This window comes from Ailuropoda melanoleuca, chromosome 7 (assembly GCF_002007445.2).
Source record: "Ailuropoda melanoleuca isolate Jingjing chromosome 7, ASM200744v2, whole genome shotgun sequence".
NCBI lineage: Eukaryota > Metazoa > Chordata > Mammalia > Carnivora > Ursidae > Ailuropoda > Ailuropoda melanoleuca.
Genome location: NC_048224.1, coordinates 62562432 through 62575986, shown reverse-complemented (window position 1 = coordinate 62575986; position 13555 = coordinate 62562432). Strand labels below are relative to the sequence as shown.

The following is a 13555-nucleotide window of genomic DNA, read 5'->3' as shown; positions in this document are numbered from 1 at the left end:
GTGGGAGAGAGAAAGAGAAGTCTGTTGTGGGAAGGAAGAATATAGAGGTTGAGAAGTGGCTGGAAGTTGCAGTTAAGAGTAGGAGGTGCTGCCAGATTCCCACAGAGTGGGCCGGGACCGCATGCTTCTTTCCTTGAGATAGGTCTTTGGGGGAGGATTCTGACCTGTGAGCCGAGTATTCGTGTAGCCACCAGTAGTATGGGGACGTTTAGTAAGCTCTGTATATTGCTTTGCATTTAGGGTTCTTTTGGTTTGGGTTTGAGGTTTTTTGCTCATTGAACAGACCATTAAACAGTTAGATGTGTATTTTCATAAGTAAAGTTAAAGTGTTCATTGCCTACTTTTTACTTCAGTTTTCCAGGACTATCATCCAACTTTTAGAAGTGTGAAGGAGTGAATATTCTATTCTGTACATAATCTTAACAATTTGTATTACCTTCTTATATTTTTCTAACATGCTGGAATGCAAATAAACACATTTGCAAAAGGGTTTTACTCATAGGTCATTTAATAATTTGAATTTGGCTGTTTTGCCTACTTTTTCAAGGTAAACAAACTATCTGGAATTGGCTGTAGCTTTTATTAACTGTCTGGAAGATAATTGTTTCTACTGTGTATTATTTTTGCATACTAAAATATTCCCTTTATTATAACTTATTTTTACATTTAATTAGGTCTTCATGTTTTCTATATCTTGAATATGTTTTAAAGAAATCATTATACTTTAAATTTGTTGGTTATTATTTTATTTTACTGCATTAATGAAAACAAATTAGATATCAGTAAGCAACTAAATATTTAATATTTCTTTTTCAGTTTCCAACCCTTTGTAATCAGTACTACAAGTTAATCACATTTATCTGTGAGATTTTTCCTGAAAAAATACCACAGCTTCCTGAAGATCTTTTTAAAAGTCTAATGTACTCTCTAGAACTAGGAATGACATCATATCCTTTAAATGAACATATTTGTCACTTGGGGAAAAAGATCTTACATAAAGAAAAGGTTTTAAAATTTGTATTTTTAATTTTTCTTTTGTGGTTTAGTTTTATTTCTTAAGAAAGAAGTCATCTCTCTAACTACCTTAATTCTGTGTTTCTTTTGTTAGTTTGCCTCACCTTGTTCTTCTTTCACAGGTCCCAGAGGTGTTTGGCTCCTGGTCCCAAAGTCATTCTTTCATTAAGAGCCCCAATTAATAATGTCATATACTGTTGCTGAGTCTCTGATCTTAGCTACCTGATAGTAGAGAATAATAAGGCTTTTTATCGGTTGTGTCCTCATGATCAGAAACACTAGAAATCTACAGTCCAAGACCCTCTCAGAAACACTGGAAACCTTTTCTCATAATGCTGTACAGACATATTGCACACTAACCTACTCACTTACTTGTATTCAGTCCTAGAATTTGATAATAGCTATAACTTTTTAATCTTTTATAAGTCAAATATATCTAGTTTGTTCCTTGACCTTCGTGATCAGAATGAGTTCGGAGGTTTGCCAGCTTTGCCTGGAAGCTTTGACACCATTAGCTGAGCAGTGCGCTAAAGCACAAGAAACAGACTCACCACTTTTTCTAGCAACACGGCACTTTCTTAAGGTAAGATGTTTGGGTGGCCTGTCCTGAAACCATCTGCTTTAATAAGTATGGTCAGTGCACGTAACTCTTCATTCAAATGAGGAAATGCTTACATCATTGATAAATCAGGAAATCATTACTCTTTGTTCACTGTGCTTTCTGGAGGTCAGTTCCCTGGATGCATTATTCTTTGCTTCTACTGTGTGTTCTTGAAACTTGATGTGGTAAAGGTAACAGGGAACTTGGTCATTTGATGATTTCATACATCACAGCAAGGGTTAACATCTGTACGTTATGGCTGGAATTTTAAAAAAGTGTTTTCTTTAATTTTCAGGTTCATTTAATAAATAAGAACAAGTACCACCCCCCTTTTTCTTTTCTGGAATGGGGAGGGGCTAGAAGAGTGTATGATCATCATATTTTTATTTAAAGGTTTTATGTTGTGTACTTTCAGCTGGTTTTTGATATGCTGGTTTTGCAAAAGCACAACACAGAGATGACCACTGCAGCCGGTGAAGCTTTCTACACGTTGGTGTGCTTGCATCAGGTACTGGACACAAGTCTCTTCATGGGACTCTTCTCATTTTTTTAGCAGGGAGATTATTCATGCAGAGAGTGGGACTTTAATACTTCCAGTTCTTAGAGAATCTGTGACTCATTGCTTCAGTTCTGTTTCAGTGAGGCTATTATTTCTTTACTTCCTTGTCAGCTTTGACTTTCTGTGTTTTTTGACAATCTGTCAGTTAATAAGGACTTTTTTCCTTTCTCCACTGTTGTGAATCATCCTTTGCATTGATTGCTCCCCTAAAGCTTGTCCTTAAACAGGTGTGCTAGGAACCAGGAATCAACCTGAAAGAATAGTAGTGACATGGTTTCTGTCCTTGAGGAACTTACAGTTTTGTAAGGGAGACCAGAGGAGTAAGACTGGGGACCCAGAGGAGTCTGCCTTGAGAAAGCATGGAAATCAACAGTGTGTATTTCCTTTCATAGTAAGCAAAGTATATTACTTCATATTACAGTATGGAGAAGAGTATATTGCTTCATTTTATTTTGTTCAGCCTTTAAAGACTCTGAAGTGCTCAGTCAACTGTTTGGGGTTAACGTAACGGAAGAAAAGTTACGCTAGCTCACCTGTCCCTTCCCTATTCCAGTAGAGTAGGTACCCATCAAGTATATGAGAGGAACCATATTGGGTCATCAGCTGCCTCAGTTTCCCAACACTCCTCCCCCGCCCCTTTTTTTTGTCTCTCCACCCCTACCACCAAGCACATGTAAATGTCCTGCATGACTAAGTGATTGATTTACTTTCTTTTTTTTTTTTTAATTAAAAAGCTTTGGCTTTTTTTTTTTTCCCTTGTATAGAGTCGATAGCATTTGGTGTGAGTGGCATTCAGGATTTGATTTTATTTACCTTTTTAGTAAAGATAGGCTTTTTGAGGCCTGTCATACTACTTAAAGACTCCCTATAGACTTCCTGTACCATCTGCTTCCCAAGCTGAAGGTGCTCTGGGACTTCAGTTCTTGCTGTGCTCTGTAGGTGCTACTTTCTGCAGGTGGCGCCCAACTCAGGTCTGTGGCCTTTCGCTCCCATCTTACTTCCTTGTTGCTTACTAGGAAGATAGGCTTCTTGTCCCCATAGATGTAAGCCATTGCATTCCAGTTGTCTTTTTTTAAAAAACCATATTTACACATTATAGAAAAGAGAGCAAGGCTTTAGGTTTAGCTAGTATAATATCTTGCTGGGTCTGGCCCCAGAGGGACTGCCGTTTCTTTTGAACAGGGAAATGATTTGAGTTTATACTTATTCCTCTGTGAGCAGGTCTGTCCCTTGGATAGAATATTTAGGGTGGCCATCCTGGTTCCATGCTTGTGGGTCAGAGAAGGCATACTGTCCCTTACTCTTCCTTTCCAGATGTAATTAACATTTCGTTTCACCATTTTGGTCTTTCATGATATCCCAAGAAGCTAATGAAAAATAGTGTCAGACCAACTTTTTCTTTTTTTTTTCTTCAAGAGAGCTTATCTTGTAAAGCTGTTTTGGTTGAATGTCCCTTAACCCCATACCTACTCCTCTGCATAAGGCTTTATTATAGAGGGCATTAAAAATAGAAGCATTACACATACACCCCCACCCCAACTCCCCAGTGTTCCTGTATTTCTTATGGTCCTTCTCCTGCCCTTTTCCCCAGAGCCACTGGGTCCATTACTGGTTCAGAACTACATTTGCTCTTTCAAAGTGTTCTACTTCCACCTTGAGAAAGGACTGAAATACATTCCTCCCACTATGCCACCTCCTCCAAAACAACTCCTGTCTGCCTTTGTGTGAATCTGCTGTCCTCAGAACTGTGTTGACAAGATGTCTATATAAACCTCTGGCAAACCTTTGAAAGTCAGGTTGCAGACTTAGGTTATATATAAAATGCAAAATAAATATGAATAATGTGCTTGGAAAACAGAAGAGACGACACAACAAAGTTGGTAATCGTTAATGAGTTCTGGAGCCAAGCAGCCTGGATTCTTGCTTAAAAGCAGTACAATCTTGGCCATATTACTTAATCTCACTGTATATAAAAACTTCCATGTGTGAAACAGGAGTTTAAACAGTACCTACTGGGGTGCCTGGGTAGCTCAGTCGATTGGGCGGCTGCCTTCGGCTCTGGTCATGATCCCAGTGTCCTGGGATCAAGCCCTGCATTGGGCTTCCTGCTCAGCGTCGAGCCTGCTTCTCCCTCTCTCTTTGTCTGCCGCTCTTCCTACTGTGCTCTCTCTCTATCTCTCTGTCAAATAAATAAATAATATCTTTTAAAAAAAAAAAGAAAAGAAAACTTAAAAAAAAAACAACAGTACCTACTTCATAGGATTGTTATAAAAAGTGAGTTACTAATGAATGGAACAGTACCTGCAATATAGTAAACTTTCAGTAAATGTTAGCCATTAAAAAGAGTTGTGATCATTTCACAGTGTATTCAAATATGGAATTATTATGTACGCCTGAAACTAATATAATGTTATATGACAGTTACACTTTAATGTAAAAGAAAAAAGAGCTGTCAGACCCTGCCTTTCAGAATCCCACAATCTAGCACCTGACGTGATCTACTTGTGTGACATTTGAGGAAGATAAATGATCTTATGTGTACTTTTTCTCTTCAATAGGCCGAATATTCTGAATTGGTTGAAACATTACTGTCAAGTCAACAAGACCCAGTTATTTACCAGAGATTAGCAGATGCCTTCAACAAGCTCACTGCAAGCAGCACTCCTCCTACGCTGGATCGGAAGCAGAAGATGGCCTTCCTAAAGAGTTTAGAAGAATTTATGGCAAATGTTGGTGGTCTCCTTTGTGTAAAATAAACAACAAAACTTTATGCTTAATTTAGATCCTTTCTGCAAAGTGCACTGAATTGCTAAAAGCTGACTTGAGTCTTGTCCTGTTCTTCAGTTCTTTGGCCGTTTTGGATTTTGGAGAGCCTGAAAGTTTGATATGTAATGCAGTAAAACAGGAGAGGTCACCTTTGAATCAGCTTCTGCTGTTGGGTGTTAGCCACAATCTGTCATATATGTCTTGTAGATTTTGAATGGTGATTTAAAATGTTCAGTTCCATATATGTGCAAACAGATATGGGCACCATGAAATGCATATTCAGTGCCTTTTCCCCCTTTATCAAAACATTAGGTGGCTAGCCAAAGTTTAGAATTTTCGTTAAGTTAAATATTAGATGGACGTATGCTCCCCATTGTTTCTCAAAATGTTGTCCATAAATCACCTGCATCACTCGAGAAGCTGGTCGAAAAGGTAGATTCTTGGGCCCAACTATAGATCCTCAGAGTCAGAATCTCTGTGTGTTGGGCCTTGGATTCTTCATGTCAATAAGCTCCTCCCGTCTGCCACCCCAAAAGTTTTTAATCAATGCAAAAGACATTGGAAACTCCTAAGAGGTTTTGTGCTTTCAGACTTTTCCTCCCTTTGATGATGAGGTTTGTAACTGAGCAGGAAGAAGACACACCGGGTGTTTGTTGGCTTCTTGTAGCACACGCTCTCACTCTTTCTTTTTTGTAACATCAGCCTGGTGTCACAGGTTTTCTGTAATACAGGTCTCTAATCATACTCTGATGCCTGAACTTGAGGAGGAAAATACGTGTATATTTTTGTTCCATATAAAGAACTTTAGGAACTGTAGCCATTTCATTGCCTTAATTTTAAGAAGAAAATACAAAAAAGAGCAGATTTGTTTTAGTAAGAAATCAAGTCTTGATGCTTCAGAGTTGGTTTAGGGTGTTAGCTGCTATGAACCTGGTGCCCTTTTGATTGTGTATTTATGTGGGTTTATGAGTGAAATGAAAGGCTCATTCATATGTAGTCTAACTTTTTGAGTATGTTTCTCTTCAGCCATGTAGCCCGTGGCTAATAATCTACTCTGAATGGCTTGCTTAAGCAATAACTATTTTAAAGGATGTGAATTACTGATTCATACAGACTATTATACGTTGGGGCATTAGGGGCAATAATTATGCTAGAGTGGACGTTCTCCTCATTTCACAGGAGCCATGTAAATTTAATTTAAGAGATTAAAAAATTCGTATTTAGATCCTATAGTTTGATTTTTCTAATCAGGACTTTTGTACTGCTGCCATGGTCCCCTTAATTCTGTGTGCCAGCTTAAATTATGGAAATGAAAGCTAATTTATAAACTGCAGGCATATGAAACTCTGCCCACCTCAATGTCAGAAATCCCACAGCACAGTGACAGAGGACTTTGGTGCAGGTGCACTCTGAAACTGTGCTTCCAAGGGGTGGGTTCTCCTTCTGCTGTGTTCTTGACACCTACACGCTCAACTGTCCTTCGAATGTAGTGTTCACATCCGAATTGCATATAGTATATGCACCTTCACATGCGATGCTGTGCAAAACTTTGTGTAACTCTGTGTTACTAACAGTTACAGTTAACAAAACTGGAGCATTGAAATTACACCCACCCTGTGCATGTGACATTAGACACGAGTGGAATGCAAAGCCTAGGACCGTAACTTTGTGAGGAACATTATTACTCTTAATTCTATCACTATTGAGTAACAATCAAGGTGGAGCAGAAACATCTTAAAGACAGCTAGGAAAAACCTAATACCACTCTTCGTGAAATACACATATTGTATTTTTAAAAACACTTTGAACAAGTGCATTTATTTTTAGATTTCTTCTTTTTTCCCCTTAACTTGAAGTCCAATGTGGCATTGTTCCTTGGTGTTTTATGTTTCCCAGCTCCCTCATGCTTTCTCAGTAGTTGTGAGCTGTGCGTGTATCTGTGTTCAGTAATTATAGTCCCTTTGCCAAAGGACGCTGAAATACACAGCTGACTGCGTAGGTCTGCTGGCCATGAGAAACTATAATCAAATTGTTAAAAGTAAAGATGAGTAGGAAAGAAATGCCTTGTTAATAAATAAAAAGGCATCAGTACTTAGTAACTTTTCTCTAGACAGAAATATATCTGCTGAATTGGCCCAGATGTTATTACCATACTGCAATTTCATTAGGTCAGTTTCAGTTAAAGTGAGATTTACTTCGGATTGGACCAAATGATACTTAGGTATCGCCAGAATGTTGATTAGTGGCAAACTGGGGGAAAACAGCCACCACCATTTTGTAGATAATGGGGATGCCACTTTAATTGCAACGGCTAAGACTTCTTTTCAGGGTATTTGTGTATGTTTGCCTGATTGAATATTTGTTTAGTTTGGGTCTTTTATTTTACTTTGTCCAGTGTTTTGTCTTTGGCTGTGTTTACTGGCTCTTTGGTTTTGGGCTTTTTGTTTTAATGCTCTTGGCCCAGTGGATGTAAAGAACACTGCTTTCATTCTGGTAAATTGATTCTTACTATTAAAACTAAGTTGTTTAAAGAGTTTTAAAAACACAAACATTAGTTGTGCCCCCCTTTTTATATGTTAAAGGGATACTGTCAAAGATACGATTTTTAGAATTTTGTGTTTTATGAAATTTCTGTTGCTCATATATAGTATCCTTTAACTTCTAGTTTTCAATTCATTCTTTATTTGATTTATTTCTTGTTTTATTTTCCTTGCCCATTTGTTTCCCAAAGGCATAGTCTCTACAGATCCCAAGGCACAATCACTAGGAACTTGGTCCTTTGACAGTTTGTATCCATACAACAGCACCCGTTAACTGTATTCTTGTAGCTCTGTTAAAAGGATTAGTTTGTTTTACAGTCCTGGGTGGGTGGCTGCCTGGGCAGCTAAACCATTTGGCAGTATTTGACAGTGTCCTTTTCAACACGGTTATCCAGGTCTTTCTGCCTTGCTGTCTCTTAATCTGTTGGAAGACGGGAGGACATGTTAATTTAACATCACTGCATTGAGTTTTTTTGTCTTGTATAAAGTGTGACATGTAAAACAAACTGCAATATTTTTCAGATTTTAAGAATTTAGTCTTATTTCATTGTGAACTATGTATCTAATTATATTACATTACTCTGTTCAGATATGATGGTTACTACCCTTTTTTTTCAGTTTTCACTTCATAACCAAGCATCTCTATTATAACTTCCACTCAGCCAGCAATATTTAACACTCCCTTTACTGTCTTTGATTGAACTTTCTCTTTTACCAAGATGTCACGTCTTTGTCTTTCTAATATCACCATGTGTCCCATTTCAGTTAATACTTGTATGAATCCCTCAAGTATTGAAGGGAATTAGTTTTCAGTTTCAAGGATTTCGGGTTTGAGTATCCTAATATTTGGTGTCAGTTGAACCCTTAAAAAACCCTTTTGTCTGTTACAGTTTTAATTGTTTCTGTTTGCCACTTCCGTTATTAGCAGTGGTTGTCATTAGACCTCATAAGGTAGCTGTCTCTGATGGATAATTATCATTTTTGGTTCCTGAATAAAATATTAGCTGTAAAGGCAGAAGGAACCTCCATACTTCTTAGTGGTTTTTTTTTTTTTTAACAGAATAAGGAACTGATTTGGATAAAAGTTTTTAAACATAATTTTCTGTAAATTCTTCTACAAAACAGCATAGCTGATTTGAGGATGTAATACTGTTTTAAATTATTTTAAAATGTAAATGGGTATTCTCTGATTTGGTAAAACACTGCATTTAAGAATTCTTTAAAAATTGACTTTCTAAAATTAAAAAATGTCCAGATTAGGTATATTGCTGAGCTCAAATTGATTTGAAGTGCCCTGGTGAAAGCTGAAGTTTAAATATTTAAATTTAGATGTGAGAAATATGAAATATTCTTGACTGATGATAATGGGAACCCATAACATTCTTAGCCAAAGAATATATTTGGTTCAGGTGAAGACCTAACAGTGGGCATCCATTCTTTTTTTAAAGAAGATGGATGAAGCGATGTGTTTCTGGCCTGTAGCTCTCTACTTTGGGAAGACTGAAATATTCTACGACAGCTTCAGTGGTGATTGGGAAGTGCAGCTGGCACATTATTAGACTTCTGAGACTCACACCAAAAACCATCTTCATCCACCTCACCCACTGGGGTGCTCTTCATTTACTCCCAGGCCTTCCCACCAGTGGAGAGATTTTTGTTTTCTCTTTTTCAGTCCATATTGTTAGGCCTCTTAGCTATTAGGAGCTGTCAGATGTGTACTAATAGCTAATTTTCCTAGGCTGAAATTAAAAATAGTGCATCCGCACTATGTACCTGACGGGGATCTGACCTCAAGTGTGTTCTGAGCCCAGGCTTCCTGGCGTGGTGTCTTTTTTGCCACACAAGATTATGACAAATTGCAAATACTGGTATTGTAATTTGGTTCTCTGTACAAAGAAAGAAGCTCCATGCAGTGAGTTTGTGGTTTAATGGTCACAAAATGTTAGCACTGCTACCATTCAGCACGTGTAAAATTTTTTAAATTTATAAATATTAAAATTTTAAACTTACACTAAGGCTTTTCAGTTTTTTTAAGAGACCCAGGGATGAGTGTACTGTTTAAATATTTACCTCTATTAACATTACTAATGAAGGTATAAAGTTGCATTTAATTTTTCAAAAGATGCTACAGTATGATTTTAGGAAATAAATCAAGGCTATGTATTGAGCCAGTTACAAGTTGAATATCAAATTGATAAAATTTTATTTGTATTTTTTAAATCCATAAATGGGAGTTAAATGTGTCTTTTCACTAAATATTTTTATTACATTTTTTTTTGACCATGTGTGATTTGTTCATGGGTATTTAGCTAGACTGTTTTATGAAGCTTATTGAAATGGTGCTGGTTCATTTACAATCAATCATAGGATGTTTGACACTGGGGACATTACACAATCATAAAATAATTTTGAATAAAAAACATGAGATATAGCTGTATAGATAAAATAGAGAGTTGCATTACCCTCTGGGAAAACACCCAAACCCTAATAGAGTATTCAGAATTCAGGAAGAAAAAGTTTTGTTTATATTCTGTATTATTGAGCATATATTTTTTTCACCTCATGATCTTAGAAACATTTTCAGAGTTATTAGTTAAATCACTGGATTTGGGCATATTTGTAGTAAATATTTTTAGTAGTTCGGGTCATTCCTTTCAGCCTTTCAGGAGAAGTGCAGAATTACCGTCCTGCTCTGTGTTAGACTTACAGACTTTGACGCTTTACCCAAATTTTAATCTTATAAACATGCACAGTGGAAAATTAATTTTTTTAAGAAAAGGAAATGCTTGAAATGTATTTATTTTAAACTTGATTTTGCTTTGAATATTCATTGATTTTTAATGGTATTTCTTAGGTTATGTTGAAATTTGATTCTGCTGCAAGGGTGAATAAAGAAAAAGCAGGTTGTTTAAGAGGCAGAGTAAGCAGAGTACATGTTTAGTTTTTGTTTCACCTTCTTTCATTATTAAGGGGGACCTTTGGCACAGGCTAATCACCTGTCGTTTGAAGAGAGCCATAGATGATTTTAAAGATCCCATATATAAAAATTAGTATTTTTTAAAAGTCATCTTTAGTGGTTCTCTTTAAAAATACAGTCAGTTTGAGAATAATGCCTTTGTTGCATTGGTTAGATTATGTGACATTTTTGTGTTTTAAGCATTGCATCCCAGATTGAGTCTTGTGCATTCTTTGTAATCTCAAATGGCAGTTCAATTTGACTTTCTTTTAAAACTAAGTGGAAGTAAAGGCATTCAGTGAAACTAAGAGAAAATCTTCCGCTCAGAAATTCCATACAGTACTAATGGCAGCGTTCTGTCTCACCTCCTGTTGACTTCTTTTCAGGTAAATTATTTTTAACATCTAACATGACAGTGAACAGAGCTAAGTCACTGATGATTCCTGGAGTTGAAGAATGAAAAAACTGAAGTGAAGACCGCTTAAATAGAGATGTGTTAAATATTCTTATTTCCACAATAGTTAGAGATTTTAAGTTTTGGTGGTGTTCACTTCAGTTTACTTTGCCAGGTGAGTCTTCAAATATTCCTGTTAGTAAGCCTGAGATCTTAGGCTGCAATACTCATTTGTACACCTGCTTATAACTGCATTGCCCTAGATGGTCCTTTCTGAGGACTGACCTGGTAAAGCCATTTGAACTGGTACAGTACAGGGGAGAGGCAGAGAGACCTAGATTCAATTCCTAACTAAGCTATTTAGGGTTCATGTTAATTTCCATCTATATCATGGGACCATAAATGTTAATTCTTCCCAAAGGAAAAATTTTAAACATGGTAATGGATATAATCGTAGTTGTTCAATAGATTCTACTATATTTAAAGATTATTTCTAAGAACACATTTTGATCAATAAACATGTCCTAATACAAAGTCTAATACCTGATAGTCATTAATTACTTTTAAATACTGTGATAACCTTCACATCATTAAAATGTGACCTACTAGCCCTAGCCACAACCACCATGTTAGTATTGGGATAGAGTTCACCATATTATTTACTGTTTCTTCTTTTCTACATGAGAAGATTGATCAATTTAAGTCGGTGGTTTCAATTTCTGTTGAATATTCAGCTCCTATTCCTACAACAATCCTAAAGTGATTCCTAAAGAAAGTTTCACGAATCATTAATTCTATATAACTTAGCTGTTACAAATATATTGGAGAAATAAAACAAGTGGGGGTTTTGGTTGGTTTTTTGTTTTTACCATGTGAAGTTAAAGCTTTACTACACTAACACATTTTGGAAGCTCTAGAATATCTTAATGGGATTTCCATCAGCTTTTTTAATGGTTTCTTCTCAAAGCAACTTATGCGACTAGAATTCTAGGGAACATCCTTTACAACATACTTAGGTTGAATAATCTGGTGATACAGTACTTGACAAATGGAAGAAAAAGAAAAACACCAGAATCTGTGTTCTTGTAATTATAGGTAATTACTAGTTATTTTTTGGAAAGGGAAAACCAGGTGTAAGTTCATCTTAAGAGACCTTTTCAGAGTAGTCTTAATTCCTTTTATGCACCATCTCTCTCTCTCTCTCTCTTTTTAAGATTTTATTTGACAGAAACAGCGAGAGAGGGAACACAAGCAAGGGGAGTGTGAGAGGGAGAAGCAGGCTTCCTGCGGAGCAGGGACCCCGATGCGGGGCTCAATCCCAGGACCCTGGGATCATGACCGGAGCTGAAGGCAGACGCTTAACAGCTGAGCCACCCGAGCATCCCTTATGCACCATTTCTGAAAAGTTACAAGATGAACAAAAATAATTTCTGAATACACAAAGGTGTAATTTGAATTGAAATTGATTTGAAAGCATCTTTCAAATCTAGTTTAATTTGACAAATAATCTTCAATAATAAATTGCCTTTGATGTTTTACATTTCTTTATGATTTTCAAAAACTATTGAATTACAGTGCAAACGTTTCACCAGGAAAATTCTAATCTTCATGTAGTAATGAGACATGCTGTCTGGGCAGTCAGCACTTGGTGGAGGTACAATTATATGAATTTACTGACATCTAGGTCACTTTATAAAATTAACGTAGTCATACATTTTACATGAAGCTAACTTGTGTCTTACATGTTATGAAAGCAATTGAAACTTTGAAAGCTTAAAAAGATGTTTCAAACCAAAAATAATTTGCTTTAGCATAAACTTTCCTGTTAATTTATAAGCCAAGGTAGTCTCGTATGTATGGAACACTACCTCTGTAAAAATGTACTGCCATAAAAGGTGGTTTCTTGGTTCATGTTATTGATTTTAGTTTTACATATTTTCTTTCCAGCCCCTTTGCTGAACATCTGATTTTGAAATACTGTTTAATAGATTTGTCATCAGTTCAAAGCATTCAAAGTAAATAAAGCATGGCTTGTTGTAGACATGCAAGCAGTAGTTAAAACAAATTATGGTACTCACAAAGTTGTAAACCTCATTTATGAACTATTGAATGGAATCGTTTGCAGCTGAGGAATTCATTTATATCCTCATCCCAAAAAGGATTTAAAGCTATTCAGAATATATAAAATTTAGCAAGATCATAAAATTGATAAAGGAAATAACATAACATAGATTGATTGCCTTGGGGAATGGAAAAGTATATCACTTATGACTTAGTAATAGTGAAGGTGGAAGGAAACCCTTCCTTACGGTAAGTGCCTGTTATGTGTTACGTACTGTGTGGTCATATATTGAACGCATTCAACACTCAAGGCTCTGAAAGACTCCTGGCAAGTCAGCTGGCCAAAAACTATCCTCGTTTTCATGGAGAATGTTGTTGCCTCATAATTACATCGTTTGCCAAATTGGTAGCTGGTCTTATTTCAGCATGAAGATAGCTGTTTACGTCATCCGTTCACCAATCAGATCTTGCACTTCTTTATATCTCTTGCGTTCTTTGCAGCTAACCCCCAAATGAAAAATGCATATGGCTAGACTTCTTTAACCACATCAAGTTTGGGTAGGTCGGCAAATTATACCGAGGGGGAAATCTAGCCAAAGTGCAGGGTTTGAGTTTTTTTAATCCCGTCAATATTACAAAGCCTCAATTTAATGTCTTAATTCCT

The 13555-nt window shown here is 36.4% G+C and overlaps 1 protein-coding gene across 4 annotated transcripts in view; it reads left to right on the top strand.

Moving 5' to 3' along the window:
• Window positions 1-9749, top strand: part of XPO4 (exportin 4) — a 120325-nt gene extending 110576 nt beyond the window's left edge. For all 4 annotated transcript variants that reach the window (XM_002925269.4, XM_034664962.1, XM_034664963.1 and 1 more), the window contains 4 exons: window positions 817-947; window positions 1480-1597; window positions 2031-2123; window positions 4733-9749. In XM_002925269.4, coding sequence (XP_002925315.1) covers window positions 817-947; window positions 1480-1597; window positions 2031-2123; window positions 4733-4930 — 540 coding nt within the window. In that variant the 3' untranslated portion in view covers window positions 4931-9749. The remainder of the gene's footprint in view (window positions 1-816; window positions 948-1479; window positions 1598-2030; window positions 2124-4732) is intronic.
• Window positions 9750-13555: the final 3806 nt, after the last annotated feature.